The 16782-nt window shown below is 43.5% G+C and overlaps 1 protein-coding gene across 4 annotated transcripts; it reads left to right on the forward strand.

Moving 5' to 3' along the window:
- The first annotated feature begins 9519 nt into the window (after positions 1 to 9519).
- Positions 9520 to 15785, forward strand: mrpl24 (mitochondrial ribosomal protein L24). 4 transcript variants are annotated; one of them, XM_061931280.1, is made up of 6 exons: positions 9520 to 9637; positions 9867 to 10054; positions 14935 to 15030; positions 15132 to 15235; positions 15410 to 15540; positions 15621 to 15785. In XM_061931280.1, the coding sequence occupies exons 2-6, from the start codon at positions 9872 to 9874 to the stop codon at positions 15755 to 15757; spliced, it is 651 nt and encodes a 216-aa protein (XP_061787264.1). In that variant the 5' UTR covers positions 9520 to 9637; positions 9867 to 9871; the 3' UTR covers positions 15758 to 15785. The 4 variants fall into 4 exon arrangements, with proteins under 4 accessions (XP_061787264.1, XP_061787262.1, XP_061787263.1 ...); XM_061931278.1 differs by having other exon boundaries at positions 9521 to 9637; positions 9864 to 10054; XM_061931279.1 differs by having other exon boundaries at positions 9587 to 9650; positions 9864 to 10054.
- The last annotated feature ends 997 nt before the right edge of the window (positions 15786 to 16782 follow it).

The raw sequence follows: 16782 nt of genomic DNA on the forward strand, positions 1-16782 counted from the left end.
CTGTCTTCCTCCAGACTCTGGGACCTCGATTTCCAAAGGAAATGCAAAATTTGCATGGTTGGGTGATGGTTTGGGGTGCCATGTCATCTGCTGGTGTCGGTCCACTCTGTTTCCTGAGATCCAGGGTCAACGCAGCCGTCTACCAGCAAGTTTTAGAGCACTTCATGCTTCCTGCTGCTGACCTGCTCTATGGAGATGGAGATTTCAAGTTCCAACAGGACTTGGCGCCTGCACACAGCGCAAAATCTACCCGTGCCTGGTTTACGGACCATGGTATTTCTGTTCTAAATTGGCCCGCCAACTCCCCTGACCTTAGCCCCATAGAAAATCTGTGGGGTATTGTGAAAAGGAAGATGCAGAATGCCAGACCCAAAAACGCAGAAGAGTTGAAGGCCACTATCAGAGCAACCTGGGCTCTCATAACACCTGAGCAGTGCCAGAAACTCATCGACTCCATGCCACGCCGCATTAACGCAGTAATTGAGGCAAAAGGAGCTCCAACCAAGTATTGAGTATTGTACATGCTCATATTTTTCATTTTCATACTTTTCAGTTGGCCAACATTTCTAAAAATCCCTTTTTTGTATTAGCCTTAAGTAATATTCTAATTTTGTGACACACGGAATTTTGGATTTTCATTTGTTGCCACTTCAAATCATCAAAATTAAATGAAATAAACATTTGAATGCATCAGTCTGTGTGCAATGAATAAATATAATGTACAAGTTACACCTTTTGAATGCAATTACTGAAATAAATCAAGTTTTTCAAAATATTCTAATTTACTGGCTTTTACCTGTATATATATAACAAAGTGCAAAGCATAGGCTCACACAAGTTCAGTAAATAATTTAAATTTGGAACACAGCATCATCGTTTTCACAGCTTTTTGGTTGTTAGAGGTAGAGATTGTTTTAACATAGAGTTGTAATTCCTATTTTAAAGGCACAAAAAACAGGTTGGGTATTGAGAAACTTACATTTATGAATATAAAACTTAGCCGATAGTATAATGAGGTTGCAAAGGTAAAATTCCTTTTCAAATTTTTTTTCATACAGTGTAAATCCAAATAGCACATCTTTAAAACAAAGCACAAATTTGTCATGAATATCGTCCAGGATGAAGCGACAGATGCCTTGCCATAATGATCGAGTGCTTTCACAAGTTCAAAACAGGTGGTTTGATTGATTGATTGAGACTTTTATTAGTAGATTGCACAGTACAGTACATAATCCGTACAATTGACCACTAAATGGTAACACCCGAATAAGTTTTTCAACTTGTTTAAGTCGGGGTCCACGTTATTCCAGTCATGGTATAAATATATACTATTAGCATAATACAGTCATCACACAAGTTAATCATCAGAGTATATACATTTTTACAATGGTAAACAGTCTCTGGATGCATGTTGCATAAGGTGCAGGTAACATCAATATCCTTCTTGTATCTAACCATCACAGTCTTTACAGGGTAATAACAATGAATGATTTTTTAAGGATATCTTTTTGACTTTGTTGGTAAGTAAATGCATGTTAGGAAGAGACCACGTTTTGACCCAGCAGATGTCATTCACAACATTATTCCAGAGCGCAATTACATAAGAGACAGACACACAATCATTTTGGAATAAGCTGCGGATTTTTCTGTTATTTTTCTGATTAAAACAAAGTTTTCCCACAGCAGAAAGAGGAGATGAGTAAGCCCTGTACAACATAACAACACCTGTTGGAATGGCATCAAATGCAATGGCAAATTGTTTGGGAGTCACAGGGACCTTAAAATGGTTGAGAAATTCTTGGTAATTAAAAAGTTTACCTTCCTTATTGAAAAGCTGACTCACTAAAACAGGGGTGTCAAACTCAAATACAGAGTGGGCCAAAATTTAAAACTGAACAAGAATGAACAAATTAACCTTTTAATAGGGACCCAAACAAGTTTTGCATTGAATATTGAACAAGCAAGGCTTCTATAACTTTATAGTGACATGCAAAATCGAGTTTCAAATAATAATGATAATAATTAGAAAATATCAATGGCATATTAAATACAATTTAAATAAAAATGTAATGCCTCTTTTGTATTTGCAGCCTTCTGAGGTAAATATCAACATTAACTTTTTCCGCAGGCTAATACATTTGAAAATAAAATAACAACGAATAAACCAATCATTCAGGACTTTAAACTGCTCAGTTTGCAACACACTGATCTAATCTGATGTGCCCAAGCCAGATACCTGCCATTTTTTCTTGGATGCTAGTGCATTAATGTCGGGGCTCAGGCTTTGAGCTGAGGCAACCTTCATTATCGAACGAAGGTGTTCATCAGTCATTATATCTCGTAGTCCGCCCGGACCACAGTCTTGGGGGCGTGCCTTAAAGGCACTGCCTTCAACGTCGACTACGAGCTGTCGTCACGTCTGCTTTTCATCCATTCTAACAACGTGCCGGCCCGATCACAAAATATGTGCGGCGTCTGTATGCACAAACATGTCAATGCAAGGCATACTTAATCAACAGCGATATAGGTTACACTGAGGGTGCCCGTATAAACAACTTTTACACTGTTAGAAATATACGCCACACTGTGTGAACCCACACCAAACAAGAATGACAAACACATTTTGGGAGAACATCCCCACCGTAACACAACATAAACACAACAGAACAAATACCCAGAACCCTTTGCAGCACTAACTCTTCTGGGACGCTACAAAATACACCCCCGCTACCACCAAACCCCCTCACACACACACACCTTGTAGCGTCCCAGAAGAGTTAGTGCTGCAAAGGGTTCTGGGTATTTGTTCTGTTGTGTTTATGTTGTGTTACGGTGCGGATGTTCTCCCGAAATGTGTTTGTCATTCTTGTTTGGTGTGGGTTCACAGTGTGGTGTATATTTCTAACAGTGTAAAAGTTGTTTATTCTGGCACCCTCAGTGTAACCTGTATCGCTGTTGATTAAGTATGCATTACATTCACTTGTGTGTGTGTGCAGAAGCCGCACTTCTTATGTGACTGGGCCAGCACTCGTTGGACTGGATGAAAAGCGGACGTGACTATTATTGGGAGGGGCAGTGAAATTGGGAGTCTCCCGGTGGGGTTGGCAAGTATGACAATTGGCAAGTATGAGATTTAGCGGTGAATGAGGCGTTACCGCGGCACCACCGCTGTATATAATCGCCGGGCCAGCTCCAGTGTTAATATGATATCGCCTCAAGGGCCAAGGGAAATTACACGGCGAGCCAAATTTGGCCCGCGGGCCAGAGTTTGACACCCATGCACTAAAATAATATAATTCTTGAACCAATTGTTGAGGAAAGGAGATTTAATTTTGTAACATATGTCTTTATTGTTCCAAATGAAGTATTTCATAGGTGAAAAATTATGCTTGTATATAAGAGACCATGCCAGAAGGGCTTGTTTGTGGAAGTTTGAAAGAACAACAGGAATCCTATCAATGTTGTAGTTACACAATAACAACATTTTTAGGCCTTCAAGGTTAGAAAATACATGATGAGAAATGAAGTTCCAAATTGAGGAAGGGTCATAGTGTCTTATCCAATTAATAAATTAATTCACATTTATTTGCAAGATCTCGCAAAAAGTATTGCGAGATCTCACAAAACATCCATGTCCCTTTAGGGGCTCCGTAGAAAACCAATTTAGAAATGTGGGACATTTTCAAACCTCAATACATTAGTTTTTTTTTTTTTGTGTGTGTGTGTGTTGTGTATGTATGTGTTTGTGTATATGTGGGCTTATGTATATGTGTGTGGGTGTATTAATGTGTATATATGTGTGGATGTGGATGTTTATATGTATATGCATGCGTGTGTATATGTGTGTATGTGTATGTATATGTATATGCATATATGTATGTGTGTATGTATGTGTATATGAATGTGTAGGTGTGTGCATGGGTGTGGATGTCCGGTGGCTCAATTGGCCTGGCTGTGGATGAGTTGGGGTAGGTGGGTTGGTGGCCTCGGTGGTAGCCGGGGGTGTGCGTTGTTGTGGTTTACGGGGTCGGTCGCTTTTTTGTTTTGGTTTCGGCGGCCGCGGGTGTTTACGCTGCGGACGGGCGGTGGTGGTGATGGTTGCTGCGGTGATACCAGCGGTTGGCATCGCTGTGTTGGGTTGGAGTGGTTGGGGGACTGTGGCTGGTGTCTGTGCGCTTGTGGGGTTGTGGGGCTGGCGTTGGCTTGCCGGCTGGTTTGGGGGCTGGCGGGCGGACGGGATGCATTGGCTTCTTCCCCCGTTGGGGGGCTCCTTCCCCTGGCCGGGACTCGTATGGGCACGTTGCTGTGTGGATGGCCGGGATGCGGTGTTTGCATTGGGCGTGGGGGCTGTGCGGTTTTTCTGCGTTTGGTTGCCGGTATGGGCTCTGCAGGGTTGGGTTGGGGCGGGCGGGGGCTGGCTTTGTTTGGCGGGGGGAGGGCTCGCGTGGCGTCACGTTAAAGTGGTCTGGTGTGGGTCACGGGCTGTGGCGGGGGATGGCGGCCTCCTGGCCGTAGTTCCTGGTTGTCGGCCGCGTGGACTGGGGGGATGTCCGGGCCCTCTACTCCTCCTACTTATAGCGCACACAATCACACATATATAGGACTTTGGGGATTGTCCTGCGGGGAGGCATGGCGGGGGGTTGAGGATGCCTCCAATGGGGCTCCAGTCCTCCTGTCTTGTCCCCTGCTCGTCCATCCCTCAATCTTAGCTGCATATTAGACACTTAGGATTTGGGGGGCTTGGCTTGGTTGGGACCCACCATGACCTTGATGTCCCCCAATTTTAATCGCATTATTAGTTCCCACAAGCATACATATCTCACTCACGCTACAGTACACACATCAATAGGGACTGGAGGTCGGCTGTAACGGCTGACCTCCTAATTTTAACTACACAGTAGACACTCTGGGGGCCTTGTACACATGCATGGGGGGTTTGGGGTTCGGCGCATCCCTCATTGCCTCGTCGGCCGGCGGGTACTGCGGTCTGGTGGCCTGCCAGGCTTTTATTCATTTATTATTGTTATATATTTTTTTTATTTTTTATGTATTTTTTATTTTTATTATTTACTTATTTTTATTTTATTTTATTTTTTTATTTTTTATTTATTTATTTTTTTTAAATCTTATTATTTATTTGTGTGTGGCGTCGCGCGGGTCTCACTTCCTGTTGGGTGGGGTCCGTGCCCGTGTGGCCCGACCTTGCGCTGTGGGGTCTCTGTTGGTGACTTGGTGTGGTGGCGGCGCAGCCCCCGTGTCTGGTCTGGATGCTGTGTCTCGGTTGTTTGGGCGGTGGTGTGTTTGTGCGGGTTTGGGTTGGGGTGGGGGGCCTTTTGGTTGGGGGGGTTGTTGGTGTCTCTTGTTTGCGTGTTGGCGTTCGGGCTGACTGGCGGGCTGGCGCCGGCTGGTCTCCGTGGTCCTGGTGGCGTGTGGTTGCTGGTCGCAGTTTTTTTTTTGATTGCTTTGATTTGATTGGCTGGTGCTGGCTGTCTGGGGTTATTGCGGCTGCTGTTTCTGCTGCCGTTTGTTTGTGGTGTGGGCGCCCGTGGCTGCTGGGTCTGGTGCAGGGGTGTGGCTGATGTTGTGACTGGTGGCAGCGCGCGCGCGTGATGGCTGTCGGGGCTGACGAACTGTGTATATGTATGTATATGTGTGTGTATGTATGTATGTATATATATGTGTATGTGTACATATGTGTATGTATATGTATATATGTGTATGTGTGGGTATGTATACATGTATGTGTGTATGTGTATGTATGTATGTATGTATATTTCTGGGGGTACGCTCTGGGCCTGCCTGTCAGACGGGGGTCGACGCCTCAGGCTACTGCATCCGAACTGCGTGTCTGGAGCTCCTGGGTCCCGCTGTCCATCCCTTCCGGGTGCCCGTCTTGGTTGGGGCCTGTTGGGCCTAGTCCCTGCGTCTATTGTGGTAGCTTGGTGCTGCAAGGTATTCCGGGGTGCTGCGAGTCGGCCAGTTGCTGGGGTAGTGACCTTGTTTGTCAGCATGTCTGTGATCTTCTTTTAATTCTTTTTTTTAATTAATTAATTTCTTTATTTATTTATTTATTTATTTTGTAATATATTTTATTAATATTATTTTTTAATTTTTCCCCTCCCTCAGGGGGGGGGCTCGGCGGGGCGGTTGCTGGTTGTTCCATCTCCATCGTTGGGGTCCCTGCGGGTGGGGTGGGTGGTTCCCGTGGCCCTGTGCCTGGGTGGTCCTGCGGCGGCCGATTTGGGTGGGGTGGCCGGGGGCTGGCCTCGCCGCGCTCTCCGGGGGTGGGGGGTGGGCTCGTGGGGGCCCGTTTGCCGGTGGGGCGGGGGCGGTCTTCCCGTCCGGTTGCGGGGAGTCTCTGGGTCCCTCGGGCGGGGCGTCTCGCCTTTCTGCCCGTGTGGGGTGTGGTCTCTAGCTGGCTTGGGGTCTGGCTGTCCCCTGCTTTTCTCGTGCCCTGTCCTCTGCCGGGTGCGTCAATACATTAGTTTTAATTTACAGGAATACTGGAATTGCTAACATTGGTTGAGAAAAGTGTGAAATATAGATGTGTATAAAGTTGTCCCATTCATTACGAATGACAAAAATATGTTCTGGAAATGTGGGATTTTTTTGAAAATTAAAAAAAATGTTAGCATATCTGTCATGAATGAGCTGAACATTTTCAAAGTGGGATGATTTGAATAGAAGGAAAATGTCGGAAAATAAGGTGGGTAAAAAAAAGCGTTGACTAATAATTTCGATAATTTCAATTTAAAATTAGATGAGTGGGACTGGTCCTCTGTGCTCGCGAGCAACCTGGTCGATGTTGCTTGGGATCGCTTCAAAACAGCGTTCCTAAAGATACTAAATGACATGGCTCCCGTGAAAACAGTCAGGATCAAAGCCCGCTCGGAACAATGGATGAATCCGGACCTATTAGCTGCCATAAAAGACAGGGACAGACAATACTCCGAATACCAAAAGTGTAAAACAGAAGTAATAATATCAACCTCAAATCACTCCTTTCAACTCTCAAAAAGCAATGCTATAAATTAAGAAATAAGTCAACCAACCTGACTAAATCCTTAAAAAAAAATTACATTAACGACAAAATAGAGGAAAACACAAATAAGCCACGTGAGCTCTGGAAAATTCTCAACAACCAGCTTCCTGGTTGCAGCCAGAAACTTAAAACCAGACTCACCAACATCAGCATCAAGGAGGGTGACTCGCTCATTACAGACAAAATGGAGGTAGCAAGCAGACGTAACGCCTTTTTCACCAGCATAGCCGCAACTCTTGTCAACAAGCTGTCCCACCACTCTGGTCGCTTTGGTGTAGAACACATTAAAGCCTTCTACAGAAAGCTAGGAGTATCCAACAATGATTTCAAATTAGAAATGGTCACAGCTGATGAGGTGTTTAAAAAATTGAGCGCGCTCCACCCAAACAAGGCCACCGGCCTTGATAATATTCCCTCCAGATTCCTCAGGGACTCTGCCTCCATCATTGCCCCGATCATCACGCACATAATGAACCTATCAATTACACAAAGCCAAGTACCAAAAGATTTTAAAATAGCAAGAGTAACTCCCCTCTTTAAAAAAGGAAGCAAATTGGAACCTGGCAACTACCGACCTGTTTCTATTCTCAGTTCCATTTCGAAAGTAATGGAGAAAATAGTTTATGAACAGGTCGATAGTTACCTTGCCACTAATAAAATCATGTACAAATTCCAATCCGGCTTCAGAACTAACCACTCCACTGACACATGCCTTCTCTATCTGACCGACCACATCAAACATGAGGTGGACGCGGGTAAATACTGCGGCATGGTCATGCTGGACCTTCAGAAGGCCTTTGACACAGTTAACCACGCTATACTGTTGGATAAGCTCAGAGCAATCAGATTTAACAAAACCTCATCGAGCTGGATGCAATCTTACTTGGAGGGGAGGGAGCAGGTGGTAGAGTTGAATGGCACCGTGTCCCCCCCACCCTCTCAGTGAGCTGTGGAGTCCCCCAAGGCAGTGTATTGGGGCCTTTACTGTTCCTAATATACATAAACGACTTGTCATCGGCATGCGACTGTGAATTGTTCTTGTTTGCGGATGACTCGGCCTTGCTGGTATCAGACAAGGACAAGTAACAGGTGGAGAAAATCCTCAGTGCTGAACTCTGTAGAACTTGCACCTGGCTCGCTGACAACAAGCTATCCATACACTTGGGTAAAACGGAATCCATCCTATTTGGGTCCCACATCAACCTTAAGAAAATCAATGACTTCACTATAAAAGTGGGTGACATTGTTATCACCAGGAAAGATGAGGTCACCTACCTAGGTTCCATTCTAGAGGCTAATCTTTCCTGTGATAAAATGGCAACCAAGGTAATCAAAAAGGTCAACCAACGAACGAGATTTCTCTATAGAATCTCCTCTCTGCTCAACAAAAGCACTATGAAGATTCTGGCGGGAACTCTCGTTCAACCCTTTTTCGATTACGCATGCACCTCCTGGTACCCTAGCACCTCCAAAACCCTCAAATATAAACTCCAAACATCCCAAAACAAGCTAGTCAGATTACTTCTAGACCTCCACCCCAGATCCCACCTCACTCCTACCCACTTCTCCAAAGTGGGCTGGCTCAGGGTGGAGGACAGAGTAAAACAACTTGCACTGAGCCTAGTCTATAAAATCCGCTACACCTCCCTGATACCGAAGCACATGTCAAACTACTTCCTTAACGTAAATGACCGCCATAACCACAACACCAGGGGGAGCTCCACTAACCACGTTAAACCCAGATTCCGAACTAACAAAGGTCTTAAGTCATTCTCTTTCTATGCCACATTAATGTGGAATGCACTCCCAACAGGTATAAAAGAAAGTGCATCTCTATCCTCCTTCAAAACCGCAATAAAAGTTCACCTCTAGGCAGCTACAACCCTAAACTAACACCCTCCCCGGATTGTTAATAATCAAATGTAAACAATCAAATGCAGATACTTTTTCTTATGCCTTCTGATCTCTCTCTCTCTCTCTCTCTCTCTCTCTCTCTCTCTCTCTCTCTCTCTGCCCACTACTTGCTGTCCATATTCTACCAAGTCAGACCTACACTGTTCCAATATCCATTTCTCTGTTCTCAATTGTTAATGACTGATGATAACAACCAAACCCCGCCCCTTCCACACCCCGGATTGTAAATAATGTAAATAATTCAATGTGATTATCCTGTGTGATGACTGTATTATGATGATAGTATATATCTGATACTATATATGATAAATGGGTTGTACTTGTATATCGCTTTTCTACCTTCAAGGTACTCAAAGCGCTTTGACACTACTTCCACATTTACCCATTCACACACACATTCACATCTGTATCATGAATCAATTTAAGCGGACACCGACTTAAACAAGTTGAAAAACTTATTCGGGTGTTACCATTTAGTGGTCAATTGTACGGAATATGTACTTCACTGTGCAACCTACTAATAAAAGTCTCAATCAATCAATCAAAAAAAACTACTGGGCCTACTTTTTCTACCGCGCATGCGTTGATGAGATGTGATCCGGCGTCCGGTAGGCGGTGCTGTAGGCTACTAGTGTTGGTGACGTTCCTCAGTTACATGTGACATTGAGGGACCAGAAGAGGGTAAGGCTAAAATGTACACAACTTTTTTAAATTTTTTCCATGGTTTATTCTAATTACTCATCTTAAATGTATTCACAATCATGTCAAACATGACTGAATTTAAAGGGCAACTATGCTACATGGGTGGCAACGTTTACAAATTAGCACGCTAACGTTAGCTAACCATTGACTAGGAGGCATATGTTTAGCTAGCAGTAGCATAAATTGTTTTCATCTCTCCTACTAGCAGCAACCATGAGACTGACGGCGCTCCTGGCAGTAGCAGCCCGGGTCGTCGTACCCAAAGATTACCGCTACGGTACGAACAGACCTTGGACGGTGGCTGCCAAGAGGCTCAATCCTCCGGGCAAGAGGAGGAAGAAGGTGCACGTAGAGCCTATAGCTAACGAAGACTGGTCTGTGTTCCGTGGCGACACCGTAAGTTACACAGAGTTTTTCAACCACTGTGCCGTGGAACACTAGTGTGCCGTGAGATATTGTCTGGTGTGCCTTGGGAAATTATGCGACATCACCTAATTGGTCCAACAAAAATAATTTTTTGTCAAATCAATCATTTTAATCTGCAAATAATGTGCCTGTGCTGTGTAGAACTCTACAGGGTAACATACTTGCCAACCTTGAGACCTCCAAATTCGGGTGATGGCGGGGGTGTATATTGTAGCCCGGAAGAGTTAGGGCTGCAAGGGGTTCTGGGTATTTGTTCTGTTGTGTTTATGTTGTGTTACGGTGCAGATGTTCTCCCGAAATGTGTTTGTCATTCTTGTTTGGTGTGGGTTCACAGTGTGGCGCATATTTGTAACAGTGTTAAAGTTGTTTATAAGGCCACTCTCAGTGTGACCTGTATGGCTATTGATCAAGTATGTCTTCCAGTCACTTACGTGTGTCTGTAGAAGCCGCATACAACATGATACTGGGCCGGTAAGCTGTTTTATGGAGAAAAAGCGGACGCGACGAGCAGTTGTAGAGGACGCCGAAGGCAGTGCCATCACGGCACGCCCTCAATATTGTTGACCGGGCGAAAACCGGGAGAAATTCGGGAGAATGGTTGCCCTGGGAGATTTTCGGGAGGGGCACTGAAATTCGGGAGTCTCCCGTAAAAATCGGGAGGGTTGGCAAGTATGCAGGGTAACCACATAAAACTCCATGTCAGTAGGTGGTAGGGATGTCCCGATCCAGGTTTTTGCACTTCCGATCCGATACCGATGTTGTTTTTGCACTTCCGATCCGATATCGATACTGACCGATACTGGCCTATCCGAGCATGTATTAAAGTTTAAAGTTATTTAGCCTACTTAATTGTCAGAATCATGTTGAAAAGGGTTTTAGTACTCTTGATAACAACTAGCCAGCTGAATTAGGGGAGTTTGAATAATACACAATGGTTGGTAACAAGAAACTGACCTATTTATTCAAGGATAAACACAAAATAGACAAAATTATACATGACAAACAGAAATGGCATCATTGAACTAGGCTGGGCGATATGGCCTTTTTTTAATATTGCGATATTTTAAGGCCATATTGCGATACACGATATATAACTCGATATTTTGCCTTAGCCTTGAATGAACACTTGATGCATATAATCACAGCAGTATGATGATTCTATGATGTGTCTACATTAAAACATTCTTCTTCATACTGCATTAATATATGCTACTTTTAAACTTTCATGCAGAGAAGGAAATCACAACTAAAAAAAATCACTATTTTTTTCATACGGTGTTGATCTGGAAATGTTTGCCTCGGCATTTTGATGGTGTGGGCGTGTGGCACCGAATGGAGATAAGCGCCTCGATAGACGTTACAATATTTGAACAATGATGACGAAAACTGTTTTCTCTGTCGTGTCCGTGTGTCGAAAATTGTTATGCGCTTATTTTTTTATTTGATTTTGTGCGTGGCATAGATTTGCCGTGCACAGAGGACGCTTGAGCAGTGCGCAATTGCACAGGCGCGCACCTTAGAGGGAACGTTGCTCGCACGGCTGCGCTAGCATCACAGCTAACGTTAGCCATGCTGCCACGTCTCTGCTGGGAGAGGGCGTATACGTATGTGACGTATGACGTGACAGTATGTGACGTGTGTAAGAAGGTGCGCTTGCTGTCTGTGAGAGGGAGACACAGGAAAGAGTGAGAAGAGCCTGTCGTGTAATGCCAGCAGCTAAAAGCAACTGCGTGAGAATCCACAGACCTGTGGATGTGTTGAAGGTGTGCTGGAAAATGCGGAACGGAAATTAGGGATCAGCAGAAAAGTGGAATGTATTATTTAAATCGGTGCATTGGAAAACACGGACGGGAGGTTTTTTTTAAACTGGATCTCGATCGGCATTTTCCCATGCCTTGCCGATACGCATTTTTTGGCAAATATCGGCGGTCGATCAGATCCAAATATCGGATCGGGACATCCCTAGTAGGTGGCAGCAGGTAGTTAATTTCTTTGTAAAAGTCGGAATGTGTGGGGTGAGACTAGGATGCATACTTGCCAACCCTCCCGATTTTTCCGGGAGATTCCCGAATTTCAGTGCCCCTCCCGAAAATCTCCCGGGGCAACCATTCTCCCGAATTTCTCCCGATTTCCACCCGGACAACAATATTGGGGGCGTGCCTTAAAGGCACTACCTTTAGCGTCCTCTACAACCTGTCCGCTTTTCCTCCATATAAACAGCGTGCCGGCCCAGTCACATAATATATGCGGCTTTTACACACAAGTGAATGCAATACATACTTGATCAATAGCCATACAGGTCACACTGAGGGTGGCCGTATAAACAACTTTAACACTGTTACAAATATGCGCCACACTGTGAACCCACACCAAACAACAATGACAAACACATTTCGGGAGAACATCCGCACCGTAACACAACATAAACACAACAGAACAAATACCCAGAACCCCTTGCAGCACTAACTCTTCCGGGACGCTACAATATACACCCCCGCTACCACCAAGCCCCCCACCCCCATCTCCCGAATTCGGAGGTCTCAAGGTTGGCAAGTATGGTGAGAGGCAGTGTGAAGGTAAAAAAGGTATGTAATGCTTAAACCTTAAATGAACAAAAAGGAAAGGAAAAAGCAATGGCTATGCAAAACGAAAGTAAAACTGAACTGGCTACAAAGTAAACAGAAACAGAATGCTGGACGACAGCAAAAACTTACGGCGTCCACAAAGTACATCCGTACATGACATGACAATCAAAAATGTCCACACAAAGAAGGATAGCAACAACTTAAATGGTCTTGCTTGCTAACACAAAGCAGGTGCGGGGAATAGAGCTCAAGGGAAGACATGAAACTGCTACAGGAAAACACCAACAAAACAGGAAGGGTCACCAAAATAACAGCGCAAGACAAGAACTAAAGCACTACACACAGGAAAACACCAACAAACTCAAAATAAGGCATGACGACCTGGTGGAGTTTTATTTTTTTTAACGTTTTCTGCTGGTGGTGTGTTGCCGTATTTTTTAATGGAAAAAAATGTGCCTTGCCTCAAAAAAGGTTGAAAAACACTGAGTTAGCAGACACGCCAGGTAGTTAAACGTGTTATCTTGGATGTGGGGTCTGAGCCGAGGATGTCGTTGTGGCTTGTGCAGCCCTTTGAGACACATGTGATTTAGGACTATATAAATAAACTTTGATTGATTGGATGCAAATGTGTCAATCAACATGACAAAGATTGGCAAAATTGTCCAGAAGATGTCCTTTAAATGCTGAATGGGGTGTCCTAAAGTGACATTGCTGGCCCCCCCCCATGGGTTGTGGTCAAAATGTTTTGGAAGACAACATTTTTGATAATAGTCAAATGTTTGCGTTGTAGAGCAGCATATTTTGCGTGAGAAATTTCAACTTATTATTACTGATTTATTATTGAGGGATGTAGAAACTTTGTCCCAATAGGGACAGAAATTCTCATTTGACAGGCCCAACAATAAACACAACTTACATCATTAACAAAAAGTGCAGTACATAAAAAGGAGGACTTATATTTGATTTTGTTCAGAATGATTATAGCAGGATTTTTTGTAGATGTTTTTCCAGGCCCATGGGACTTTGTACTAACGTCTGCCTGATGGCAGGAACTGTAAAGACCAGTGGAGAGGGTAATAGGAGTCGTCCGTGATCAGGGTGGCTCTCCTGACCACAGAGCGGTCATACAGTTCGGAAAGGGTGGTTTGTGGTAACAACACGGCAGAGTTTGGTTTTGTGTTTGGTAAATGAATTGTACCAGGATGAGATGTTAAAGATGAAAATGGATTCAATTAGTGATTTGTAAACAGAGTTAAAATGTGTTTGCTGACATAAAAAGTCCTTAGTTTCTTCTTCAGGTCGGGTCTCAGCCTGATGTGAGAAACCGAGACGGTTGTCAGTCTCTGGAGGTTTTGGAATTTTTTTTAGAGTGCTTTATAGGCGAATCCCATTATCTCCATTGTTAGCTGACTCTTGCTGGCGTTTATTTATGTGGTAGAATGCATAAAAAAAAGAAAAACATACGTGTTCTTGTCTTACATAAGGGTTATCACAATCTTGGTGCACATAATTTAAAAAGAAAGTGCAGTTCCCCTATCAAATGTCCGCTCTCACTGGGATGCTGACTGATAGAATGGTTGTAGTTTTCAGCATTTGTGCTGTCCTTGAGCTGGTAATTTCAGAATAATCCTCACTCCTCAGATCAAAAAAATGCTACCTACCGGTGTTGCCATGGTGTTATAATATGTTCCATTGTTTAATAGCCATATAGTATCAAGTTGTTAATTGTGGTGGTGTTTCCACAATCTTCTACTACTCAGGTGGAATTAAAGATATATAATCTAGCAATACCTGTTCTTGACTCAAAGGCAATACAACAGAAGCAGCTCAAGATTCTCCTCAAATGTGTTCTTCTGTATTTTATGGCGGGTCGCAACACAAGCTAGCTAGTAGCTGCCTACTCGCTACTGGTCAGCGGAGCAATGTAAGCAAGGCGATGTGTCACGATGCCAGAAAATCTTACAATTACAATTTCGCTAAGGTTTGGGTTATATGCAGGTCATGGCATGTAAAAGGAGCGTTGTTGGCGTTTTTTGGATGGTTTTTTTTTTTCTTATTAGAGCGCTTTATAGGCGGAAAACATGAAACCAAATTACCCGCAGTACTTGCAGTTTTTCACTATTTATAACTCTCATAAAAGGGATATGCATGTGTTCTTGTCTCATATAAGGATTGTTACTGATGGGCAAAAATTACAAAAAAAAGTGCAAGTTTCCTTCAAAGAGTGACCTAAAGATGGTGTTTATTTTCTAATGTGTCTCTCAGGTTGAGATTCTGGCTGGGAAGGACAAAGGCAAACAGGGGAGAGTGATCCAAGTCCTCCGAAAAAGAAATTGGGTCATACTGGAGGCTCTGAATACAGTAAGATCACTTTTACATACAGTAAACAGTAGTTCTGCCCTCTGCTAGAGGCCTCTTCTGAGCCTTTTATGGTGTAAACTAACTGTCGCTTTGAACGGAAGCATTACAGATACATTGGAAAAACTGGAGATTACAGAGGGTCCTACATCGCCAGTGAGGCTCCAATTCTACTGCGGGATATCGCCCTTGTTGACCCCTTTGACAGGTAGCTTGCTAAAGGGTATATTTACAACTTTTTGAAGAGTCGAGCGCGGAGCTACATTTAGCACGCATGTATGACATAATGAAAGATAATGTTGCTCCCTCCCGAGTTACTTAATAATAAGCTACTTTCTCAATGTTATGTAATTTGGACATACCAATGTTTTCCTACTTCCAGGAAGCCTTCTGATGTGGAATGGCGGTTCACCGAGGAGGGAGAACGAGTCAGAGTCTCACTCCGGACCGGTCGCATCATCCCCAAGCCCATCCCGGAGCGGCGAGACGGCATCGTGCCACAACAGTGGAAAGGTGGCGCTAATCCAGTATGCGTTATTGTTTTGTGTGGTCGCCGTTTTCTGTATTTCATTTTCATGTTCTTTTCGCCTCAGATGGTCCAAAAGATACCAGCCCAGAAGAAACTCTTGAAAAGACCTACACACCATCACTGAAGACCCTGGAGGAAGAGGTGATGGAGAAGATGGGCATCCAGGAGAACAGAAGGCACCGGTCATCTTACTGGTACTGAGTGCAGAGACTCTTGTTCCCCCCCCCCCCCCCCCCCCTTTTTTTTTTTTTTTTTTTTTTTTTTTTTTTTAAAGATGTCACCTGAACACACCTCCATGAATCTGATCATTCTAAACGGTTTCTGTATTCAAACTCTACATTCTCATATTATAAATAAATGTCATACTTCCACTTCAACTCTCGATAGACAAAAAAGTATTCCTTTATATGTATTCTTTCAGTTTGATAATGAGTTCCTCCAAGCAGCAGGTGTCGCTTTTGGCTATAGAAAAACATCTCCCAGCAAGAGGCCTTTACAGGCCAAAGGCAGGCATACTGTATAATTTAGGGAGCAAATAGTCAGGAATTTGTGCGGCCCATAAGCGAAAAGATGTTTGGCACTTGCATTCCTCCCATAGCCACAGCCCTGGGAAAGTTTATTGTTTAATTATAACTAAAAGGTAGGTTGATGAGGCAGTGATACATCATTATGTTGCCTCTAAAGCAGTTTGTTGCACCGTTAGCTTCAATTTTGGTACTAATGACAAAGTTCTGTCGTTGTATATGCAGTAATGTGTAAAATATTGATAGACAATACCCCACATTTTCCACCACGTAAAATAGAGCTTGTTGTTGTATATACAAATAACCGCTACTTTAGCAACACAATCACTAAAATGCGTACTTTGGTTTTTATACACAGTATTGTATGATTTGGTTTTCGATGCAAATTTGCCAATTCCATGTGCGGTGAATGTCATTGTGTGTAATACACATTTTTCCTACCTGTTAATCATGCCACAGAATTGCGTGCCCAAAATAAAGAATTACGCGTGTTGGCGAGTGTCTGTGCTATAGTTTTGTATATATATTAGAGGTGTGGATCTCTACCTTATATGGTGAACCGATACAAATCTCGATACATGGGTAACGATACGACTCACTAGCAATACTTTTGAAAACATTACGATTCGATATATGATTCGATGCAATTCCATGCGGATATAAGCTTTGCATGGTGAAAAGAAAATTAAATATGTCGTGTAT

Source organism: Nerophis lumbriciformis, linkage group LG37, assembly GCF_033978685.3.
Source record: "Nerophis lumbriciformis linkage group LG37, RoL_Nlum_v2.1, whole genome shotgun sequence".
NCBI lineage: Eukaryota > Metazoa > Chordata > Actinopteri > Syngnathiformes > Syngnathidae > Nerophis > Nerophis lumbriciformis.